The 24,362-nt window shown below is 39.0% G+C and overlaps 1 protein-coding gene across 8 annotated transcripts in view; it reads left to right on the forward strand.

The window, feature by feature from the left end:
* NPAS2 (neuronal PAS domain protein 2) overlaps nucleotides 1-24,362 on the forward strand; it is a 253,145-nt gene that overhangs the window by 137,831 nt on the left and 90,952 nt on the right. For all 8 annotated transcript variants that reach the window (XM_043997547.1, XM_043997546.1, XM_043997544.1 and 5 more), the window contains 2 exons: nucleotides 1,088-1,141; nucleotides 24,140-24,288. In XM_043997547.1, coding sequence (XP_043853482.1) covers nucleotides 1,088-1,141; nucleotides 24,140-24,288 — 203 coding nt within the window. The remainder of the gene's footprint in view (nucleotides 1-1,087; nucleotides 1,142-24,139; nucleotides 24,289-24,362) is intronic.

The raw sequence follows: 24,362 nt of genomic DNA on the forward strand, positions 1-24,362 counted from the left end.
GAATGAACTCTTCTCAACCCCCACCCACCCACCCGCCTTAAAATCTCTATCTCCATTCATGGGTTGACTTGTGTGTCCCTCCAATATTAAGCTTTTCCTGTTCTTCCCTTCCTAATTGTCAGTGGGTTTTTTTCTACCACAAATTATTTTATATTCACTTACACTTGTATGCCCCTAGTAGAATGTAAGCCCCTTAAGAACAGAGACTATTTTTCATTTTGTATTTTTATCCTTAAGCAGTTAGGTGGCTCAGTAAATAGAGCACTGGGCCTAGAGTCAGTAAGACCTGAGTTCAGATCCAACCTCAGACATTTACTAGCTGTGTGACCCTGGGTAAGTCACTTAACCTCTATTTGCCTTAATTCACTGGAGAAGGAAATAATAAACAACTCCAGTATCTTTGCCAAGAAAATTCCATGGACTGTATGGTCTGTGGAGTCATGAAGAATTGGACATGACTGAACAACAACAAATATCTATCCTCAGTACCTAAAATTGGGTTTTTCCATAATAGAGACTGAATAAATGTTTAACGAATTGTTTTAAATTCTTCAGTTAGACAGTATCCATGAGGGATACTTCTTTGTATTTCCTATAGTGCCTAGCTAAGTGCCAGGTACAGAGTTGGGTGCTCAGTAAACAATGGGGGAATGCCAGGAGCCTCTGGAGTTTCATGGGAATCAACCTCTGTGCAAAAAACAAAAGTCTTGTAGTAGGTAAATTCTGATTTTAAAATTGTTATGAGTAGAAGGAATGAAGCCTTGAGATATCGCTTAAAGCAAGGTTTATTAGCCTGGGGTCTGTGAGCTTGTTTTTGAAAAATATTTTAATGACTATATCTTAATATAATTGATTTCCTTGGCAGTCCTATATATTTGGTTTTATTCACTTTTAAAACACTATTTTGAGAAAGGGGTCCGTTGGCATCACCAGACTGACCAAGCTGTCAAGGTTAAAAACCCCTGCTCTAAAGGTATATAAAGGCATATAAAGGGTAAGATAACAGCAAAGTGACTTAAACTAAAACCAGAATTATGTGTAAAAGAGTTCTAAAAGCCATTTGTTAACCCTATATTCTCTTCTTTAGGAAAAACTGTGTAGAAAATCTAATGGATGAAGATGAGAAGGACAGAGCAAAGAGGTAAGAGCTATTCTTACATACATTTATAATTTTATTCCCAGAATTTTACCTTTCCTTACTATTGTTTTTTTCTCTTCAGGGCTTGCTAGGATATTGGTTCTTAATCTGACATTATAACTCCATTTTCTGATAGTTTCATCCTCAGGACTGTATCTTCTCAGTAGGCTTGGCATGCCAAACTGCTTTCTTTACTGAATTTTTCTTTGATTCATGATAATTCTTGAGACTTTTAAAAATGCTTTTAATAGGGGCAGCTAGGTGGCGCAGTGGATAGAGCACCGGCCCTGGAGTCAGGAGTACCTGAGTTCAAATCCGGCCTCAGACACTTAACACTTACTAGCTGTGTGACCCTGGGCAAGTCACTTAACCCCAATTGCCTCACTAAAAAAGAAAAGAAAAAATGCTTTTAATAGGTAGGTTCTAATGATGTAGACACTTATTCTCTGACTGACTTTGAGGAAGCCACTTAATCTATATAGGCATCACTTTCCTCATCTATAAAATGATGGGTTTGGACTGATGACTAAGGTCACTTCCAACTCTAAACCAAAGGTTCTAATTTAAACAAGGCTCCTACCCATTTTTCCTAGGCCTTAGCGTTCAGATCCTCCAACTGCCTTGTTTATAATTTATAGAAGCATGGAGAGACTATGAAACCATGTCAGTGGAGGAGATAACTGTTCCACCAACAACAGGTGTGTCTACTCTAGTCTCTCTTTTCATGGGGCTGCCTGATTGCCACACCCAACTTGCATCTTGTGACACCAGGGGCCACAATGTGGACAGTGCTGTCCAATCTCCAGAAGAAAGAAGTAATTTCCTCTCCATCCACTAGAAGTACAGTTGCAAATAGTTAAGGAGAGAATGGATGGTGAGGAAGCAGAAATATTGAACATAGACAGCTTTTGGAAGAAGTTTAGCAATGAAGGAAAGAAATGAAATGGGAAAGTAGCTGAATGGCATAGAAAGGTCAAGGAGAGGCCTGTGCATGTTTGGGAAGGAGCCAGTGGAAAAGGAGATGATTGATGATGATGATGGCTAATATTTATATAGCACTTACTATGTACCAGGAATGTGCTAAGTACTTTATAATTATTATCTCATCTGATCTTCACTACAACACTTGGAAGGTAGGTGCTATTATTAATCACATTTGACAGCTGAAGAAACTGAGGCAGAAAGAGGTTAAGTGACTTGACCAAGGTCACATAGCTATTAAGTGCCTAAAGATAGATTTGACCTCAGGTCCTCCTAACTCCAGACCCAGCTCTCTATACTGTGCCACTTAGATACTCAATATACATGAGAGAGAATGGGGATGACAGCTGTACTGAGTCCCTCCAAAAGGAAGAATGGAATAGAATATCAAGATTAGTCTTAGTGATGAATAGGAATACCCCTTCTGTGGCCAGAAAAAAGAAGAGAGAGTATATACGGTGATGCCGAGAAATCTTGAAAAATGGAGAAGGTAAAGGAATGAGTGGGGACAGTAAGCAAACTTACATTGAAGAGTGTTGACCTTGATGAAATAGGAGACCAAGTTATCTGCTATTAAGTGTAGGGAATGAAAGATACAAATGGTGGTGGAGAGAAGAAAAGCTTCGGAACAGTCACAATAGGGAATGTGATTTTAGGAGTCAACTAAGAATGGTTGAGGATCAATGAGAGCTCAGCTTAGCCTTACACATAATAAATTTATAGAGACTAAAATCTGCTTGATTTTGCTCTTTGTCTCCTGGTCAACAGCCTGAGAATTTTTATGGAGAAACTGGAGAGTAGGAGTCAGTTAGAATGAGGATTGGAAGATAAAGAATAATGGAAGGTAAGGGGAGCAAGGAAGTTTAGGGTAGTGATTTGTAAGACATAAAAAGTGGCACATCATAGGCTAAGCTGGGAGGCAAATGAAGACAGAGATGGGGAGATAGAATGGAGTGGATAGGGTTAAATCAAAGGCCTAGAGGTCCTATTGAAGAGGTGATTGAGAATTAATTGGGGAATGGCTAAACAAGCTGTGATATATGATGGTGATGGAATATTATTGTACAATAAAAAATGACAAGCAGAATGATTTCAGAAAGGCCTAGAAAGGTTTTTATGAACAGATGTATAGTGAAGTGAGAGGAACCAAGAGCACATTGTATGCTGAGACAGCAGTATTGTTTGATGAAGAATTGTGAAAGACTTAGCTATGCTCAGCAACACAATAATCCAAGACAATCCCAAAGAACTAATGATTAAACATACTATCCACCTCCAAAGAAAAAACTGATATTTATTGAATGCAGATGGAGGCATGCTGTTTTTCACTTTGTTTCATTTTTTTTTCTTTTATTTCAGTTTCCTTGTATAAAATGACTAATACAGTGGTACTGTTTTACATAATTGCACATGTATGACCTATATTTGATTGCTTACTTCCTCAGGGTGACGGGAGGGCAAGGAGAGAAGGAGGGTTAGAACTCAAAGCTTTAAATAAAAATGTTTTTGTTTTTTTTTAAGTGATTGACTGAGGATTGAAGGTTATGGTTGGAGAATGGAGTACCAGTGTTCAGGATCCTATAGTAATGTAATACTTCAAGACAGAGTCAAGTCTTGGGTATAGCCCTGCTGGTGTGTGTTTGAAGTGGAAATGAGGTCATTGTAGGGCATACTCTATATTTATGCCAGTGATCATTAAGGCAGTAGAGTGGGAGACTAAGGAGATACAAGATATGATCACTCTCAAGAAGTTGCCAGTTTAGTTAGGGACAAACTAATGCATATGAAATACTTAGATAAGATATCCATATGAGATAGTTTAAGATTCAGAGATAAAATGAGTGACATAGAAGTCAATGCTTGTAGGAATTTTTCCTGACCAAAGAAAGCAAGCTTATCTGAGGAAACATGTCACATTTCAAAATGTATTTATCACTTACTATCTGCCCAACTGATGGAAATGTTGAGGGTTTTTGTTTTGGGGGTTTTTTTCACCTTCACTCACTAGCAGAGTAGATGATTGGCATCAGTTAAAAATTAATTGATTTTTCTTTTCATATCAATTGGGAACCATGTGATTCCACTAACCCCTCCAGTGATAACTTCATAACTTGTGTTTCATTTCTCTAGAAAACATCCTTGAGAGCCCAGGATGATTCTTGTACTCCCTAATTGAGAGGATGCCAGTTCTTACACATAATGTAGTTGTTAGCTTTCACTGTCTATAAAAAGGCTCAGGTGGGAGGGAGGAATGAAAACAATTCAGACAAGAAATCCTTCAAGGCAAGTGGCAGCTGACCATACCCAACAAGAGTAAAATAGGAGTTTGGGAGAGAGAGAAGGCCCTCAGTTATCAGGGGTCTGTGGGGTTGACTGTGTTTCCTCAATTTTTCCCTTTTATAGCAAAGCAAACTGAGATTGTTTACTGAAGTACCATAGTAGGCTAGTGATACATTATAATGTCACAAATTTAGAGCTGGAAGGCACCTCAGAGACCAAATTTCCAATTTCTAGAGGCTAATTTCCTCATTTTACAAGTGAAGAAACTGGGGCCCAAGGGGGCTCAAAGACTTCCTTAACATCTCACAGGTATTAAGTATCTTCAACAAGATTTGAACCAAAATCCTCTAAAATCACTGTACCACAATATTTATTGTGACATCAAGGAAGCTGAGTCAAGAGAATTATTGATTTGGAGTCAGGAAGACCTGAGTTCAAATCTAGCCTCAGACACATGCTAGCTTTGTGATCTTGGCAAGTCATTTAATCTCTCAGCCTCAGTTTGCTATCTGTAAAATGGGGATTATAATAACATCTTCTTTCCCAGATTTGTTTTGATGATAAAATGATATGAGGGCAGCTAGGTGGCGCAGGGGCAGCTAGGTGGCGCAGTGGATAGAGCACCGGCCTTGGATTCAGGAGGACCTGAGTTCAAATCCGGCTTCAGACCCTTGACACTTACTAGCTGTGTGACCCTGGGCAAGTCACTTAACCCCAATTGCCTTACCAAAAAAAAAAATTATATACTACATGTAAAGTGCTTTCAAAATTAAAATTCCATCTAAACACTGGCTGGTTTTATTAGTTATTTAGCATCTGCAAAATGCTCCACACTATGGACAACATAAATGAAACATGACTATGACATGAACCCTGCCTTCGAAGAGTATGTCCAGAACCAGGAACAAGACCTAAATCAATGAGTGAACTACTCAAGAAACAATACGATTGGGGCAGCTAGGTGGCACAGTGGATAGAGCACCAGCCTTGGAGTCAGGAGGACCTGAATTCAAATCTGGCCTTAGACACTTGACACTTACTAGCTGTGTGACCCTGGGCAAGTCACTTAACCCCAATTGCCTCACCAAAAACAAAACAAAAAAAACCAATACGATTAAATGTAAAGATGTACAGTACAGGGGGGCAGCTAGGTGGTGCAGTGGATTAAGCACCGGCCCTGGATTCAGGAGGACCTGAGTTCAAATCTGGCCTCAGACACTTGACACATTCTAGCTATGTGACCCTGGGCAAGTCACTTAATTCTCATAGCCCCACAAAACAAAACAAAACAAACAAAAACAGATGTATGGTACAGATATTTAACAAAAGCTCATTGCAGGGAAGTGATATTAGTACTTACAACTTGAACATGGCTAACCACAATGCATGGCCTCCCTCCCCAGAAAGTTGTACGGCTCCTATGTAGACAAATTCTCTCACTTCATTGTTTCATTTCTTTTTCGGTGAGTTCAATAGCTTAGAAATGAAAAGTTATTACAGTCAGTCATGAAAATCATAGTCCAATTTATCTGTTTGTGTTTCACTTTATAATACTGTCTACCTTCTAGTTTGGTGATGATTTATCTTCCATGGCTGAATATTGTTTTTCACATATGCTTTGTCATCATGAAAAGTCTCACAAAGGAAAAGTACAACAAGCAGAAATCTTTGTGTTAAGTCAAATATTGAGGTGGATATTGGTCGTTTATTGTGGTTTTGATGGGCTAAATTGAGTATTTTAGCAGAGTATAATAACAGAGTATATTAGTACCAGTGAACATAAGGTCATGTTAATGACGTTTTCCTTACATTCTATTACAATTTCCAGATGTGTAGTTTGGTACCTGAATCAAAGTGAAATTTGGTATGTACCAGACAGAATGCTAATTGTTCCTTCAGCCCAGTAAAGAATTTAATAGAAGGGACTTGTCTGTTTGATGCATTGGTTTTTGCCCTTAACTACTTTAAAAAAAAAAAAAGTTTAGTGGAGAAATAAATGATCAGTAGACTGGGAAAGTTGGAAATCATGAAGCCTCTTAATTCTAGTACGTTCCTCTGTTATTTCCTATTAATCCTGTATTTAGATTGCTTTGTATATATTTATTTGCATGTTGTCTCTCCCATTGGATTGTAAGCCCTTTGGGGACTGGTACTGGCTTTTACCTCTTTTTGTATATCCTGGAATATTGTTGTCATTTTTCATTTGTGTCTGACTCTTCACAACCTCATTTGGCATTTTCTTGGCAGTCACTGGAATGGTTTGCCATTTCCTTCTCCGGGTCATTTCATAGATGAGGAACTGAGACAAACAGGGTTAAGTGACTTTCCCAGGTCACAGAGCTAGTAAGTGTCTGAGGCCAGATTTGAACTCACAAAGTTGAGTCTTCTTGACTCCAGGTCCAGCACTTTATCCATTGCACTGGGCATATAGTCAGTGCTTAATAAATGTTTGCTGATTTATTGCTCTATTAATACCAAAGCAGAAAGGGCAATTTGGTAGCATGTTTCTAAACAATCTTTGAGTAAAAGTCATAGTTATTGTTTGTCTTTCATTCTTGAAGAGGACCAATGACATCAGGAGGGTGATGTCTTGACTTGCAAGTGAATTGGTTTTAAATGAGACAAGGCTGTGTGAGGTCATCAGCCTCAGTCTCTCCTCCAGAATCTTCTGTGTCCAACAGCAAGACATATGTCAGGAGAACTGGCAATGTCCCCAGATGCAGTGGGGAACCTTGGGCCTTGATCTAAGTAAGGTCTTTCCTGGGTCTCAGTTTGTCTGAGTCATCAGCCATTCAGGGATTTTTAAAGGCTAGGTAAGAATTGAGGCAAAAAAGATGGCCTAGTTTGTCTTCATAAGAGAATCAGCCTGGGAGGGGAAGATCCTCGGGGTTTCTGACCAGAACAAAAACAATTTCCATTTATACTCACTCTGAGCCATCAACACCCAAACAATGAGCAAGTGAGGCTTAGACTGGGACCCGTTATTGGCCAATCGGTTTTTTCACAGGTTCAAAGTCTTAGAGATGAAAGGGACCTCAAGGCTCATCTCATTCAATACCTTCATTTCATAGATGAGGAAACTGAGACCTAGGGAAATTAAGTGACCCATCTAACCTAAATTGGCTTGAACTCTTAGAAAACTCTGCCTTTCTTCAAAGAAAGTAAGACATTTCTCTTAGGACCCTGGCTTTGTTTGTTTGTTTGTTTTGTTGTTTTTTTAAAGAACTTCTCAAGCAATGTTTTAAATTCCTCTTTTGTTTCATTTCAGTAAAATCTATATCCAACTAAACTAGCTTTAAGTTTGGTCCCAAGCATTCTCTGATAGCTGTGCAGTTAAGATTCAGTATCTTATTCTTAAATATTGGAAAGAAAGCACTGGCTTCACTGATCCTTAGTTCCCAAGGTACTATGCCAATTCTCAACTAATTTACAGTTATGCACATGAAAGTTGAAAACGGTAGTATCAGCATGTAGTAAGTTCAAGACAGCCCTATGATGTGGCAAACCACCCCCAATGAAAGTAGAAATCTGTGAACAGAGTGTATAAAAGAAAAACAACATATTCAAATGATGTGTCTTCAGAAACCCAAATGGAAGAAATGAGTATAAAACAGAGTTTTAGAATAGGCACTTCAGGGTTGTTGGTTCCTAGAACAAGTTATTGTGGGAGATTATGAAATTTTCATCCTATGAGTTCTCTTAAAATAGGATAAAGACCCATCTGCCTGCTGTGATTCAGATGTATATAAATTTGTGGTTGAGTTATATGACCTCTTAAGTTCTCTGAAGTATGGCCCTATGACTTGATGTTCCCCAATCCTCTCACCCACCCTCAGTCAAAGCAGGGCCTGGAGACATGTCTTGCAGAAACAGCCTGACATTCTCAGCCATGAATACCAGAGCTATTGGCTTTGAGGATAGTTTTTTTTTTCCTTTATTAAAGATTATGTAACAGCTCTGTTCTGGATGCACCCTACACAATGCCCTTTTCTCATTCTACAAAGCTCATGGGACCCCTGGGCATAGCATGGCCATGGAGCCCTGTTGTATCTGGGCAGGAAGGACTGAGCTTCATTATTCACGGTATTCCCATGTGTGTGCGGTGGAGAGAATTGGACCCGACCACAGATGTGCCTTCCTGAAAAGTCTTGCATAAATTGAATTTTTGCCTATTAAAATTTGTAAATGCTTCCAGAGAGCTCCTTCTCTAAAGGTTCACTGCAGTAAATTCCTTTTGTAGCTCAAAAAATCCTTTGGTTATACAAATAATTACCCTGTGGTTTACAGATTTTGAAAGTTTAGATTGTCAAATGTCGTGCTTTCTTAGGGCAGAGAACATCTATAATACATTGATTCTGTAATTTGAACCTCACAACCACTTTGTGAGGTAGGTGCTGTTATTACTATCTCCCTTTTACAAATGGGTCAATTGAGGCTGAGAAGGTTTAAGTAACGTTCCTAGGATGGCACAGCTAGTGTCTGAAGCAAGATTTGACATCAGATCTTCCTGACTACAAGTGTGTCACTCATGTACTGGGCCACCAATCTTTTATAGGTTGCAAGATTTTTTTGAGGTTGCCTGTAGGGGGTGCTGAGTAAAAGGAGACAAAAACTAGAAGTTTGACTAGGAGTACCACTTCAGTTGAATTGTTACTATTATTTATGATAATTATTATCCCACATTTATATAGTATTTTAAAGCACTTTCCTAGCACCTACCCTGTGAAATAGGCAGGATAAATAGTATTATTGCCATTTCACAGATATCCATGGTTGAAGACCAGCTAAGTGGCAAAATGCAAATTCCCTGACTCTAAATTGAGTTAATTCATTTTCTAAGGAGGCATGTTACCTCCCTAGGCTATGTGCCTTATTCATAGTATGCACTCTGACTGATACAAGAGAGGGGTATAGTATCAGAATTTTGCTAGAGGCTTAGTTTGTCAATAGAGAAAGAATCCTGCCAAGTTTGGTCCCAAACATATGAGAAAGCACCTCCTTTCCTTCTTTGTAGAGGGACTGGGATTAATAATATTAATATTTATTATTATTATTATTATTATGAAGAAGAAGAATAGCTTTTATATACTGCTTTAAGTTTTGAAAAGCATTTCATAGATGTTATCTCATTTGAACCTCACAACCACTTTGTGAGGTAGGTGCTGTTTTTACTATCTCCCTTTTACAAATGGGTCAATTGAGGCTGAGAAGGTTTAAGTAACGTTCCTAGGATGGCACAGCTAGTGTCTGAAGCAAGATTTGACATCAGGTCTTCCTGACTACAAGTGTGTCACTCATGTACTGGGCCACCTACTTGCCTATAATGTCGACCTTTATTGATATATTACTTAGTTTTATAGAGCTGTATTTTCCCCCTGCTCTTTCCTCTTTCTTATAATGGATGGATCTGGGAGGGAGAGGAAGGAGTTCTGTTACGAAGTGAAGGTTATGTAAAAACAAATGATATCAATAAAATTCTTTAAAAAAAAAAAAAAAGGAGGCCAGTATCCTACTTTGACCCTCTTTGTAATCTTGGCAATGTCGTCTAGAAACTTCACTTACTCCTACTAACCTTGATTGCTCATCAACTTCCTATCATGATTAATTATTAATCCTCACCCTAAGTGGCTCCGACTCCTTCAACATAGTTCCCTACAGGAGATTCTGCTTGAAGCCCTAGTCCAAGGGACACAGCCCTTCCATTCAACCTTTACCCCAAAGTAACAGTCATGGTGGTTTAATGACCTCCCTTCCCTACATTATTCCTGCATGCCAGAGGCTTTTCACATTAACAGTGAATCCATACAAAGCACAAGTACTGAAACAACTATCCTATGAAAATACTAACTAACCAGTCATAAAATTGGATTCACCTTGGTTTCTGCTGAAGAGTGAAAGGGACTCAATCCAGCTGAGCACATCACTAACTCTGGTAATAGCTTTCCATTTCATCAAGAGGCATTCATTTTTATAAGCTTTTGCTTGCCTCAGCTGATAATCTGTGCTTTATGTAGGTAGTATCTTATACTTTCCCTATCAAGATGCCCTGTTTTATTCAGGTAACAGAGTGAGAAGAGATATTCTGGAATAAATCAGAAAGAACATTTGACTTTAAATATAAGGTAAATATGAGGAATCTCATAATTTGGGGGTTAGTTGAATATTAAAGATTATTTTATTAAGAAAAATAATAGAAATACAATTTTAAGATATTGATAATTGAAACAAACAAAGCATAAGAAGACATTAAGAGGAGCCTCCCCCTTAAGGATGAATTATACATTTTTCCTCTTTAAGTGATTTTAATGTAGTTTCTCACTAGGTTTTATTGACAGAAATATTTTAATATATTGGGTTCCTTCCCATCCCCACCCCCCATAGAAACTAGGTTCATAAAATGAATTTTAAAAACCAACAACAAATTTTTTTGTTTAATCTTTAATTAGTCAAAAATAAAACCCTCATTTTGTTTATGTGTATCTATGTGTGTATATGGCAAACAGGGAGAATATATTCAGATATAAATACATGCAGGATGATACAGTAGATAGCACTGGACCTGAAGTCAGAAAGTTTGCTGTTGTTCATTTGTGTCAGACTTTTCATGACCCCACAGACCATACTGTCTGTGGTGTTTTCTTGGCAAAGATACTGGAGTGGTTTGCCATTTCCTTCTCTAGTGGATTAAGGCAAATTGGTAAAATGATTTTTTTATCCAGGGTCACCCAGCTAATAAATGTCTAAGACTGGATTCGAATTCATGTCTTCCTGACTCCGGGCACAGCCCTCTATATACTAAGCCATCTAGCTACCCCTAAAGTCAAGAAGACATGACTTCAGGGGCAGTTAGGTGGCACAGTGGATAGAGCACTGGCCCTGGAGTCAGGAGGACCTGAGTTCAAATCTGGCCTCAGACACTTGATACTTACTAGCTATGTAACCCTGGGCAAGTCACTTAACCCAATTGCCTCACCAAAAAAAAAAAAAAAAGACATGAGTTCAAATTCAGCCTCAGACAATTACTAGCTGGATGATTCAATTTTCTCATCTGTAAAATGGTGATAATCATACAACCTCTCAGGGTTGTGAGGATAAAATGAGATAATATTTGTACGACACTTTGTAAATCTTAAAAGTTCTATGTAAATGTTATTATTATTGTTATTTATTACCTACCACATCTTTTCTCCATTTTGGAACTGAGAACAGTCTTTCTGAAAGCCTTTCTGAGCTTGCTTGAACAAGAACAGATGACCTTTTTTTTTTTTTTTTGCTTGATTTCAATATTCTTGTCTTCAGCTTTGCTTTGGCTTGAATGAAGCCCAAGATAACTTCGCCTGCATCTTTACATCTATGTATTAGCTTTAAGGGAGGTTCAATGTACCTTTACCTTGAATGTTCATACCAATTCCATTTCCTCCTTGGAACCAGTTTAGGAGAACCCACATCTATCCATGGGGTTCTCACTTTGTCCCAGTTTCTGAACTTCTTTGATCAGTGAATCTCAGCTTCAGGCCTCTAACTTTATGATCATTCTGATCCCTCAGCCTGCTTGGCTCCTCAGGTTCAGATGTCTGCCAGATTCCATATCTGTTACCTTTTCCCTTCTGGCCTCTTCTGTTGAAATAGTATTTTAAGACTGAGTTCTGCTATTCCACCTTCTGTAGGGGATCCTGCTTGACAGCCTAATCCAAGGGGCCTAATCATCCCTTAGCCCAAAATTACAGATTCAGTTGAATGACCTCCCTTATCTATGTTGCTCCTTACCTATATTGTTCCAGCATGTCAGAGGCTTTTCACATTAGATATCTACTTCAGAAAAAAGTCATTTTGATTCGAACATAGTTTTTGCCTCTTGTGCTGACTTCTGAACCTGAATCCTGAAAAAGCTGCAATTCTACTCTATATGTATGGGGGAAAGAGGGAAAGGATCAGTTTGCCCCTATGATTGTAGGAGATTCCTTCCATTAAAGCCTTTCTGCAATTTGTCAGTAACAAAGTTTTAGAGAGTTGCCTGTGACAATTAGAAGTTAAGTGACTTTCCCATTGTCATACAACTGGTATAAATAAGTCAGACAATAAACCTTTATTAATTGCTTTTCATGTTCCATTCCCGGCACTGCACCAAAAACTGGGGATACAAAAAAGAGGCAAAAGACAACCCCTGCCCTCAAGGTGCTCACAGTCTAATGGGAGAGTCAGTCTTCAAACAACAATGTACTAGGCAAGCTATATACAGGATAAAATGAAAATAATTAACAGGGGGAAGGTACTGGAATTAAGAGGGATTAGGGAAGACTTCCTGTAGAAGGTGAGGTTTTAGTTGGGACTTGGTGGAGATGAGCAGGAGGAGCATTCCAGGCATGAGGGACAGCCAGGGAAAATCCCAAAGCTCATTTGTGAGGAAACATCTTGTTTGTGAAGCAAGGAGGCCAATGTCACTAGATTGAAAAGTACACGGTGGGGAGTAAGAAGACAGGAAAGGTAAGGGGTCTAGAGTAGGAAGGGTTTCAGATGCCTAAGAATTTTGTATTTGATTCTGGAGATGAGGTAGAGGTGCATATCTGTGGCAGGATTTGAACCTATACTTTCCAGACTCTAAGGCAAACTCTTTATGCACTACACTGTTGTGGCTCTCCATATGAATACACATCCAAATACACACACATGTACCAGGATTTGTCATATGTTGAAAGAGAACAAATAGACATAAAGATCATTGATTGATCCTTTTATTTAAAATGAAAGCCTAAATTTTTCCCCCACCTTTGTCAGACTGTTCAAACCTACCTTATGCATGGTGGTCGTAGAATCTTGTCCCAGGAGACCTCCTTACTGATAATGAGGTCATTCCAGGATTATCTACCCTCTCTTTTTTCTTAAGAGCTGTAAAAGCAACTAATTTTGTCCCATTTCCAGAGGATATCTCAGTGTGTTCCCAGGCTGAGCACAACAGAACAAGATTGTATTTCCATCACCGATGACAGTGGGCTTCATCATAATCTTTGTATGGGCAATGTGAGTAGTCATTATAGAACATTACAGAGTCATAATGAACTAGCTGTGTTTTAACAACTCAAATAATTTATGATGGACAAACTAGGACAGGAACAGGGTTTTTCTTTCTTACTTTTTTTTTTTTGCTAAGGAGATTGCATGTTACTTTTTAAATCTAGGCCAAAAAATTATTTATAATGCATACACTTAGAAAGTTAAGTTTTCCCTCATCTACTCCAAGATTTTACATTCCATATTTTCTACCAGAGAAGCAAAAGACATCTCAGCCTCTGCTTCCATAATTGTAATTCTAGAAGATAGATGTTCTGCGATTAATGCACCTTCTGTGGGAGGTGAACAAGGATTAAAGGCCAGAAAGGTGGAGCCTATGATCTAGGACAGGGAAGGACTGAGGCAAAAAACAGGTGAAACACAAGACGCCCAGGTTTAAAAAACGGGGGGGGGGGGGCAGCCATTTTTGATTAAAGAGGGGAAAATCTATATAGAGGATTTAAGGTGTCTCCCCAGATATTATCAGGAATCAGCTGATCTGAAATGCCTTAAGCACAGAATAAGAAACAAAGTTAGAAATGGCAACATGTTATGAAGAAGCTGTGTTGAAATAGAGACAGGTGATGATGTAATAACAAATATTTATTAAAAAGTTTTGCTCCTTGCTCCTTGCTGCCACTTCCCAGCCTTCCCTCTCCTCCCATCACTCAACAACCTCCCCATGGATGTTCACTCCCTACATCCTTATTACCCTGTTCAAGCCCTCACATGTTCAGTCTCACACCTGCCTCCTGATCCTTCTCCCTCTTTTCTCAAGGACTTCAGTACCTAGCCCATTGTCATCCTCTCACCTTCAGATCCTGCTCTCAAATGTGGGGACTTCCCAAGCACATTGATACGGCCTTTAACAACCTGGCTTCTCATTTCATCAGTCTCTCTAAGCACCCATGACCTACAAATTTATTCCTCCTCAGCCACCCAGAAATGGATTTCACCACCACCTCTAATTACAATTATCTCTAAGATATACTACACTCTAAAATTCTACTTTTTTATTATAGCCTCCTCTTTTTCCATGCCTTCTATCTCTTCCAGGCTCCACCTCGTTCCTCCTAAAGCTATTTCTTCACCCTTCCTGTGATATCTAGTCCTTGCCTAGACTCAGTCATCTGGCCTCATTTTCTTCCCTCACAGTATGGACTCTGTAGTTGACCAATATTCTTGAATTCATTGCACCTTTGACCTATTAGCACTCATACCTCGATAAAACTAAACATCCTACTTTTCTGCTTCTATTCATTCATATTTTGGTGACCTGTGTTGGAAGATATCATTCCAGCATGCCACTCATGGCTTCTGATCTCAGTCGGCCCTGGGGAATGCCATCTCCTGCCTCCTGACTGAGCTCCTAGATTCCTGGAATATGCTTTCTACTGCCCACATCTTCCATGATATGTTTCCCAAGGTCTCACAGGCACCACATACCACCTACCATGATATTGGAACTTCCAGGGATGTGCATGAACCTTGCCTTCCTTAGAAGGAAGGCACTCCCCATCCACTGATATTCTTTTCTTTTTTGGGGGGTGGGGGTGGGGCAATGGGGGTTAAGTGACTTACCCAGGGTCACACAGCTAGTAAGGGTCAAGTGTCTAAGGCCGGATTTGAACTCGGGTCCTCTTGAATCCAGGGCCAGTGCTTTATCCACTGTGCCATCTAGCTGTCCCCCCGCCCCCATCCGCTGATATTCTACTTAGACTATTTACTACTCACTTTTTTACTAACTTTCTCTATTCTACTAATATTGAACCTCTAATAGCCAGAGAAAAATCCTCTTCCCTGACCCAGCAGTCACTTATCTGCCTCAGCCATACCCCTACAGTGCTGTACTTCTTCCTTTGGGCCCTCTGGAATTCCCATCTTAGAACTGATGAACTTCTTCTTATCTTTTTTTTTTTAATGGAATCTCTCTCTCTCTCTCTCTCTCTCTCTCTCTCTCTCTTTCTTTGCAGGGCAATGAGGGTTAAATGACACAACTAGTAAGTGTCAAGTGTCTGAATTCTGATTTGAACTCAGGTCCTCCTGAATCCAGGACCAGTGTTTTATCCACTGTGCTACCTAGATACTACCAGCTTCCTCATATCTTAAACCTCTCCTCTCTCTGTCTGTCTCTCTCTTTCTGTCTCTCTTCCCCCTGATATTCACTATTATCTACCAATCCCTAGAATATCTTCCAACCTTAATAAGTTTATTGCTGGCTCACGGTTTTCCTCTACCTCAGTTCCTGCCCTCATTACTAAGGGAATTCATTATCACTATTAATGTTCCTTCAGATATTCTAACTTCCCAGGTCCTCAGTCTCTTCATTTCCCATGACCTATTCCTCTGCTCTATCTCAACTGCACACAAGGATGGTTATATTCTTGATCTTGCCATCATCTACAGATGTTCCATGTTCATGAAGCTTGAAATTCCTTTATCTCTTTTCATTTCATCTTTTCCTGTGCTTTATGACCCCCTGACCATCTTCTTTGCCTTCATGACCCTCAACCCTCAGTATTTTCTTTTTTAAATTAAATTTTATTTTTTTCCAATTAATGAAAAATTACTTTCTCCTTCCCCCTATCCCCCCACCACCTTCAACTATCAGGAGGGAAAACCCTTGTAAAATATATGCAAAGTCAAGTAAAACAATTCCCCTCATTGACCATATCTATTTTGTTTTGTTTTGTTTTATTTTTTTTTAAGTGAGGCAATTGGGGTTAAGTGACTTGCCCAGGGTCACACAGCTAGTAAGTGTTAAGTTTCTGAGGTCGGATTTGAACTCAGGTACTCCTGACTCCAGGGCCGGTGCTCTATCCACTTCACCACCTAGCTGCCCCTCATTGACCATATCTAAAAAATAGATGTCTCATTTTGTGCCCTGAGTCTGTCCCTGTCTGTCAGGAGGTGAGTCGTGTGCTAGCATCAGAATCATTGTTGGTCATTGCACTGATCAGAGCTCCTAAATCTTTCAGTTTTTTATTGTTTTTGTTGTTGTTTTAAGGAGTATCTGTTATTGTATAATTGTTCTTTCTGTTCTTATCAGCTTCACTCCATTTCAGATCATACAAGTTTTCCCAGGTTTCACTGAAACCATCCCTCTCATCATTCTTCATGGCACAATAATCTTTCATTACATTCATATATGACAATTTGTTCATCCATTTACCCATTGATGGGAACCCCCTAAGATTCCAGTTCTTTGCTATTATAAAATTTTTTTTGTGTTGTTTGTTGTGTTGTCAGTCATGTCTGACTCTTCATGACCCCATTTGGGGTTTTCTTGGCAGAGATACTGGAATGGTTTGCTATTTCCTTCTCCAATTTATTTTACAGATGAGGAAACTGAGGCAAAGAGGGTGAAGTGACTTGCCCAGGGGCACACAGCTAATATCTAAGGCCAGATTTTAACTCAGAAGAGAAGTGTTCTTGACTCCATCTCTGGCGCTCTATCCACTGTGCCACCTAGCTGCCTCATCTTTTTTGTACATTCGTCTTTTCCCTTTCTTTGATCATTTTGCACCCTGAAGTATTTTCTCGAGGCTTTATGTCTATACTGACGACACTCTCTTCCAAATCAAAATCCTTTGGTGACCCAGTTCACCTGCATTCTATCCTCTATCCATGAATCCCTTGCTTCTTTGTCCTATTTCTGAGCATATCTTACAGAACCTCATCCTTGGATTAGTCACCTTCTTTGCCTCCACGTAATACTAAATGGAGTTGAAGGAAACAGCAAAACTGTGTTGACTGGATCTGCTTTAAAATGATTTTATCTAATCTAAACTGAGCCTTCACTGAAGCAAACTAGTCCTGCTCCTGTAAATCTCTATCCCACTTACCACAGCAACTTTTTCAAACCCCTTCTCTCCTCAAGTTTTCCACTGCACTCTACCTTCTCAGCTCAGGTCCTTGCCTCACAATTCATCAAGAGAAATTCTATTCATCCCCAAGAGCTTTGTCTTCTCCCCTTCTTCTATCCCCCTGGTATGATGTTTCACTATGGCTTCATCCCAGTTTCTTTTTTTTCTTTTTTCTTTTTTTTTTTGCAGGGCAACGAGGGTTAAGTGACTTGCCCAGGGTCACACAACTAGTAAGTGTCAAGTGTCAGAGGCTGGATTTGAACTCAGGTCCTCCTGAATCCAGGGCTGGTGCTTTATCCACTGTGCCACTAGCTGCCCCTCATCCCAGTTTCTGAGGAAAAGATTGCCTTTCTTTGCCAAAACCAATCCTACTACCTTTATCGCTGATCCTTTCTCTTCCCAGATTTCTCCTACTTTCATCCCTATCTTTCTCTAATCTTTAATATCTCACTATCTATTGAGTTCTTTCTCACTTCCTAAAAATGTGCTGGTTTCTCAAAATTCCAATAGTTGCCTATCATGTCTAGCTTCAAATACAAATTTCTTTGTTTAGCATTTAAAATTCTTCACAACCTGGCCAATTCTTGTATTTCCAGTCTTCTCACACATTGTTCTTCTCCAAGAATGTGTGATCCATTCATACTGGATTACTCTGTGCTCCTTGGGCCATCTCCTATCTTCATGCCTTTTTCTAACAATCTCCCATGCCTAGAATGCTTTCCTTCCTTGCCTCTTAGAAGCCTGGGCTTTCTTCAAGACCCAATTCAAATAATACATTCTTCAGGAGGCTTCTCCCCTCTTCCTCTCCTCTATTTCCTCATAGGATGTTTGTCCACCACAAGACTTTCTGAGGGATGTGAGTCAATTGTGTTTTTCCCTTTTGCCCTGGGTTTTAGAAATCTCTCCTCTTTATAAAGTCAAAAAAATTCAAATTTTTCATCTCTGTGTGATCAACTACAATTTTAGTTTAGTTTACATGACTATAGCACTTCTGGTATCTTATACAACCAAATGTATAAAAGAACTGCTCTGTCAGATGGATCCTTGACTACTGGAAAGTCTTGGATCCTTTTTATTGGCAATTGCTAGCCTGGCTAATAAATTGATTATGCTCGGACCTTTGTGCCTCAGTTTCTTTTTATCACAACAATTCCCTATTTGTTAAAATATAATCAGTTTCATACTTGGTGATGTTGTTTGATATTTGCCATGTTTAGCACCTTAGGATTCTTTTTGTATTGCAAAAACAGAAAGGCTCACACAAGACTGAGGAATATTTTTACTCTGTGAGTTACCAAACACATTAAGTGACCAGTCAACTAGTCTCAGTCCATTGCTGGGACTAGAGTGAGATCTTTTCTAACATGGGAAAAAGGAGAAGGAGCATTTTATAGTACTTTAAGATTTACAAAGAGCTTTACAAATATTGTCTCATTTTATCCTCACACCAACCCTGAGAGGTAGGTGCTATCACGATATTCATTTTACTGGGGAAACTGAGGCAGATGGAGGTTAAATGATGTGCTCAGGTTCACACAAGTAGTAAGTGTCTGAGTCTGGATTCAAACGTAGGTTTTCCTCAGGCCCAGCACTCTATTCACTGTGCCACCTAGCTACATGGCAGAACCCGTTAGAGCTTGTACCTCATTGACACAGCCTTCAAGAATTTAAGTTTGTCTCCATGATGAGGCATGAGAAAAGAATTTTTTAGAAGTTGGCATGTAATTGGTTTTTTGGGGGGGGGGCAATGGGAGTTAAGTGACTTGCCCAAGGTCACACAGACAATAAGTGTCAAGTGTCTGAGGCCAGATTTGAACTCAGGTACTCCTGAATCCAGGGCCAGTGCTTTATCCACTGTGCCACCTAGCTGCCCCCCATAATTGGTGTTTAATAAATATATTAATTGTACTGATTTGAGATGAGTAGTAATAGTAATCATAAAGTCTAGAAAATATTTATAATCTCTTAATGTTTCTTTAGCAGTCTATAAGGAAGAAGTATCCTAGTGGCCTTTAAGGAACATTCCAGTCAATATAACAAATATCCCCTTCTGCTGGAGACCATTAGCGGCATCTAGTTGGCACAGTGAATAGAATATTAGGCATAGAGTCAAGAAGACCTGAATTAAAAATCAGACTCAGACAATAGCCATGTGAATGTGGACAAGTCACTTAACCTATGTCTGCCTCAGTTTCCTCAACTGTAAAATGGGGGTACTAATAGTACCTACCTTCCACGGTTGTTGTGAGAAGGGCCAAGTGAGATAATATTTGTAAAGTGCTTAGCACAGTGCCTGTCACATACTAGGCGCTTAATAAATGCTTGTTTCCTTCCTTCTATTCCTTCCTCTCTTCTTAGATACTTTAATAAATTCATGATCAATAATATGGTGACAGGCATTCCCTCTACCAGCCCAGATCAAAACTCACATATCATTTTATCCTAGGCAATTCTTGTCTGCCTTTCTATAGAAAGGTTTTGGGAGACTGATTTTCTCTGCGGGCAGAGAAAAGATTCTCAGAGCCTAGCCACTTGGGAGATGTCATCTCAAACAGACAAGTATTACTGAGAGACACTCCCTAGAGTCTATATGTGCATGGACATACAGATTTGGGAGGAGAGAGGCAGAGAGGGAGATCTGATGGGAGTTGGTTGAGGGAGAAGTGAGGAACAGAAGAAACAGCACCCCGAGGAATTAGGCTACTTGGCTATGGCTAGTGTTGAGAGCAATTCAGATTCTCTGTGATCACGGCTGCCTTGATGTAACACCAAGGCCAGTGGGGACAGCTGAACCCCAAATTTATCTGATCAGTCGTGAGCTTCCTCCTTACCAAGGATAAATGCCTGTGGTAAAGTGCTTTCTACCTGTTCTCTCTCCCTTTCTGTCTGAGAGGGTGGTTAGTTAATTCAAAGTTTTTCTGTCCTTTAAATTTATTCATAATTCCTGATTTAATTAATATTCTAACCTGGGATTATTCTATCATTAATTTAAATTTATTTTTTTATATAGAGTCACAAAATAGAGGAAACACAACAGGTCTTTGTGGACGAAAATTAAATTTGTTAAAAATGATTTTTTTAAAAATTTAAGTGAAATCTTGAGACTGATGTTGACAATGATAGTAATTTATTCATTTTAAGAAATAACCCCAAGTTAGCAAAAATGAGTCTGGGATTTTTGCCTTTAAGGGAAAGCAAGCCAGTCACCATTGCTTTCTGGTAGAAGAATGAGGTGGTAGATTACACCTTGTTTCTTCCCTCCCTACACATATATGCACAGAATATCTATCTCTGTTGGAGCAGAGTCCAGGGCCCTGCCTGGAGATTATGTCAAACCCTGGGGGAGGAGAAAGGGAGTATCTAAACCAGGCTGGGAACACCCACATTCCAAGGGTGAGTTTTAGAGGAGGAAGTGAGCACCACTCCCTTTCACATTCAACCAAACAAACCTCTAAACCCAGATAATACATAAATTATGTTTCCATAAATCCTCCAGAGATGACCTATCCAATGTATTCTTAGTCTTTTTGTAGGCCTATTAATATTTTATGTAGGGGCAGCTAGGTGGCGCAGTGGATAGAGCACCAGCCCTGGAATCAGGAGTACCTGAGTTCAAATCTAGCCTCAGACACTTGACACTAGCTGTGTGACCCTGGGCAAGTCACTTAACCCCAAATGCCTCACTAAAAAAAAAAAAATTATGTATATTTGTGCAACAATCTCAGGTACTAATCTGTTAACCCTAGTTGTTGATAAATAACTGGCCCACCCCCTTTTCTTGGTATCTATATCCTAGATGAAGTCTTTTTTTTTTAAATAGATTTTGGAAAATTTTTGCTTTTACATCAATTGTATTTCCTCTTATATCCATCTCCCTATTCCTTTACAGAGAGCCATCCCTTATTTAAAACAAAAATTAATAGAAAGAAAAAAGAGGAACAATAGAACAATTCAGTAAAACTGATTCACACTAGATGAAATTTTTTACGACAATTCATGTATGACAATTATCATCGGTAATATGATACCTTGACTTGATGAGAATACCTTTTTTTTTTTTTTTTTTGCAGGGCAATGAGGGTTAAGTGACTTGCCCAGGGTCACACAGCTAGTAAGTGTCAAGTGTCTTAGGCCGGATTTGAACTCAGGTACTCCTGAATCCAGGGCCGGTGCTTTATCCACTGTGCCACCTAGCTGCCCCAAGAATACCTTTTAAGACCATGTATTTGTATTTATGTTAATGCTACAAAAATCAAGCATCTATTATTTATTATTAGAACTCTCAAATATTTTGATGTCAGAAAGCAGGTACCACCTGCTAACTAACTGATATACTTATTTAATTGTATCAGAAGATCTCCCCTTTTGTAAATAAATGAACTATTGGGGTATTTTTTTTTAAAGGGCAGCTGGGTGGTATAATGAATAGAGTATAGGGCCTGTGGTCAAGAAGACCTGAGTTTAGTTCCAATGTCAGACACAATTCCAACCTGAGAAAGTCATAGCCTCTCTCCTCTTCTATAAAATGGAATAATGATAGCACCTACTTCCCAGGATTATTGTGAGGACCAAATGAGATAATAAATGTAAAGCACTAGGGGCAGCTAGGTAGCACAGTGGATAAAGCTCCAGCCCTGGATTCAGGAGGGCCTGAGTTCAAATCTGGCCTCAGACACTTGACACTTACTAGCTGTGTGACCCTGGGCAAGTCACTTAACTGTCATTGCCCCACAAAAAAATAAAAAATAAATGGATGGATGAATAAATTAATTAATAGATAAATGAATGAATGAATGAATAAATGTAAGGTACTTAGCACAGTGCCTAGAATATAGTAAGTACTATGTAAATATTAGCTATTATTATCAGCTATTAAAATGGTATCTTATCCATCCTTTAAATGAGATCTATGATATTCAATTTTCCCCTTGATTTGATTATCTTTACATAAACTAAACATACCTTTTTCCTCTAAGATCTTGGACCCATGATCAATTAATCAATCAATAAACATTTATTAAGCACCTACTATGTGTTAGGTACTTTGCTAAGCCCTGGGTAATTCTACCATAATACAGCATATTATAAGGCCTGATTTTAATCTAACAGTTGCATGGTGTAGCCAAGAGAAAACCATACTTGGAATCAGGAAATCTGATTTTGAATCCTGGCTCCAATACATATAAGCTGTTTGCCTCTATAGAAGCCATTTAACTGGTCTAAAACTCAGGTGGTGTAGTGGAAAGCACCCTGGACTTGAAATCTAGATTAGGGTTCTAATCTGACTGTGACACTTGTTTTCTATGTGACCATTGCAAATCATTTAACTTCTTGAACCTCAGTTTCCTCTTCTGTAAAATGGGACTGAATAGTGTTGGTTTAGTGTGAGTATCAAGTGAAATCATGTAAGCCAAGTCCTTTGCAAACCTTTTAGCACTATGGAGGTGTGAGTTACCATTATCCTAAAAATAGAAGCAGAACTTTCAGTAACATAGGCACAAATTCTGGGAGTTTTCCACCTATTTTGTTCTGTTTTGGAAGATAGAATTGATCAGCTTCTGAAACTTCGATTGATGCCAGCAAAGACAGTCTAATGGTTCCTGGAAGCTTTACTTTTGGAAAGGTCATCAGTGAAAAGCACAAATGTTTGAATTATCCCTTGTCTGATTCCCCAGTGGTTCTTATTGTCCACATGACATATTTTGGTCCTAGATTGGGTATTGTCAGTTGTTTCATAAGCATATGTATTGACTTTCCGACGAGGCTACAAGTTCTTTGAATGCAGGAACCATTTCAATGTGGTATGATTCATGTGGAGTCCAGAGAATTGCCATTTTACCAAATTCCCTAACTTTCAGAAACGTTGGTTTCTTCATTGGTAAAATGGGACCCGTAAGAATAATCCATGCAGGGTCAGCTAGGTGGTGCAGTGGATAAAGCACCGGGCCCGAATTCAGGAGGACCTGAGTTCAAATCCCACCTCAGACACTTGACACTAGCTGTGTGACCCTGGACACGTCACTGAACCCTCATTGCCCCCCCCCCAAAAAAAAAACCCAAGAGGAATAATCCTTGCACATATGTGAACCTGATTTGGGAAATACATATACATATGAAACATTTGCATTCATACAGGTGAAAATACTTTGAAAATAGCAAATTATAAACCATTATGCAAAAGTAAGTTATTAGTATTACTATATGCTTCTTTTGTGTCTGCCACAGCCTTTAGCCTATAGTTTTATATGTAGTAAAAACTCAAGAGACACATATTGGCTTAAATCTCCTATGTTATGAGATTAGGAGGCAGAACATACTCATGACCCCATGTGACTCAACATCAAATTTGGAAATACTGATGTTTAGGAAAGGGTTGTGAGAAATTAACTTGAGCATATTCCTCACTGCTAGAGGAAGGGACTCCCAACTGGGTAACATATACTCATGGTTACAACTAAATACTAGCATCACCTTTTCCTAGGAGCTTACCTATACTGAGTACTTAGGTTGCTTTTGTGAAATTAGAACCCTGGGTAATGAGAAAGTATGGCATCAAGGGTGTTGCAAGGAGCTGCAGAGAGTTCTGGTCATAACACACATAATACATACAAACTTCTTCTCTACTTCTGGGCAATTCACTAGTTTAAAAATAAAAAAAAGCCTATGTTGGTTCATCTGTGAAATGAGGCTAAAGCAACTTATCTTTGCTATGGAATTAAGAACAAGGTAATTCAAGACCATGATTCAATGTAATGCCTTGATTTCAGTCATGACAAATCTTATCGTAACTAGAATATTTTGGTTACCAATGTTTTTCATATTTTAGAGCTTCACGAAACAAGTCTGAGAAAAAGCGTCGTGACCAGTTCAATGTTCTCATCAAAGAACTTAGCTCCATGCTTCCAGGGAACACTCGAAAACTGGATAAAACTACAGTGCTTGAAAAAGTCATTGGATTTTTACAGAAACACAATGGTAAAAAAAAAAAAAAAGTAACTGCTGTTTTCTATTCCTATTTAATTCCTGCCTTCCTGCCCTTTCTATAGAGT

This window comes from Dromiciops gliroides, chromosome 3, assembly GCF_019393635.1.
Source record: "Dromiciops gliroides isolate mDroGli1 chromosome 3, mDroGli1.pri, whole genome shotgun sequence".
Taxonomy (NCBI): domain Eukaryota; kingdom Metazoa; phylum Chordata; class Mammalia; order Microbiotheria; family Microbiotheriidae; genus Dromiciops; species Dromiciops gliroides.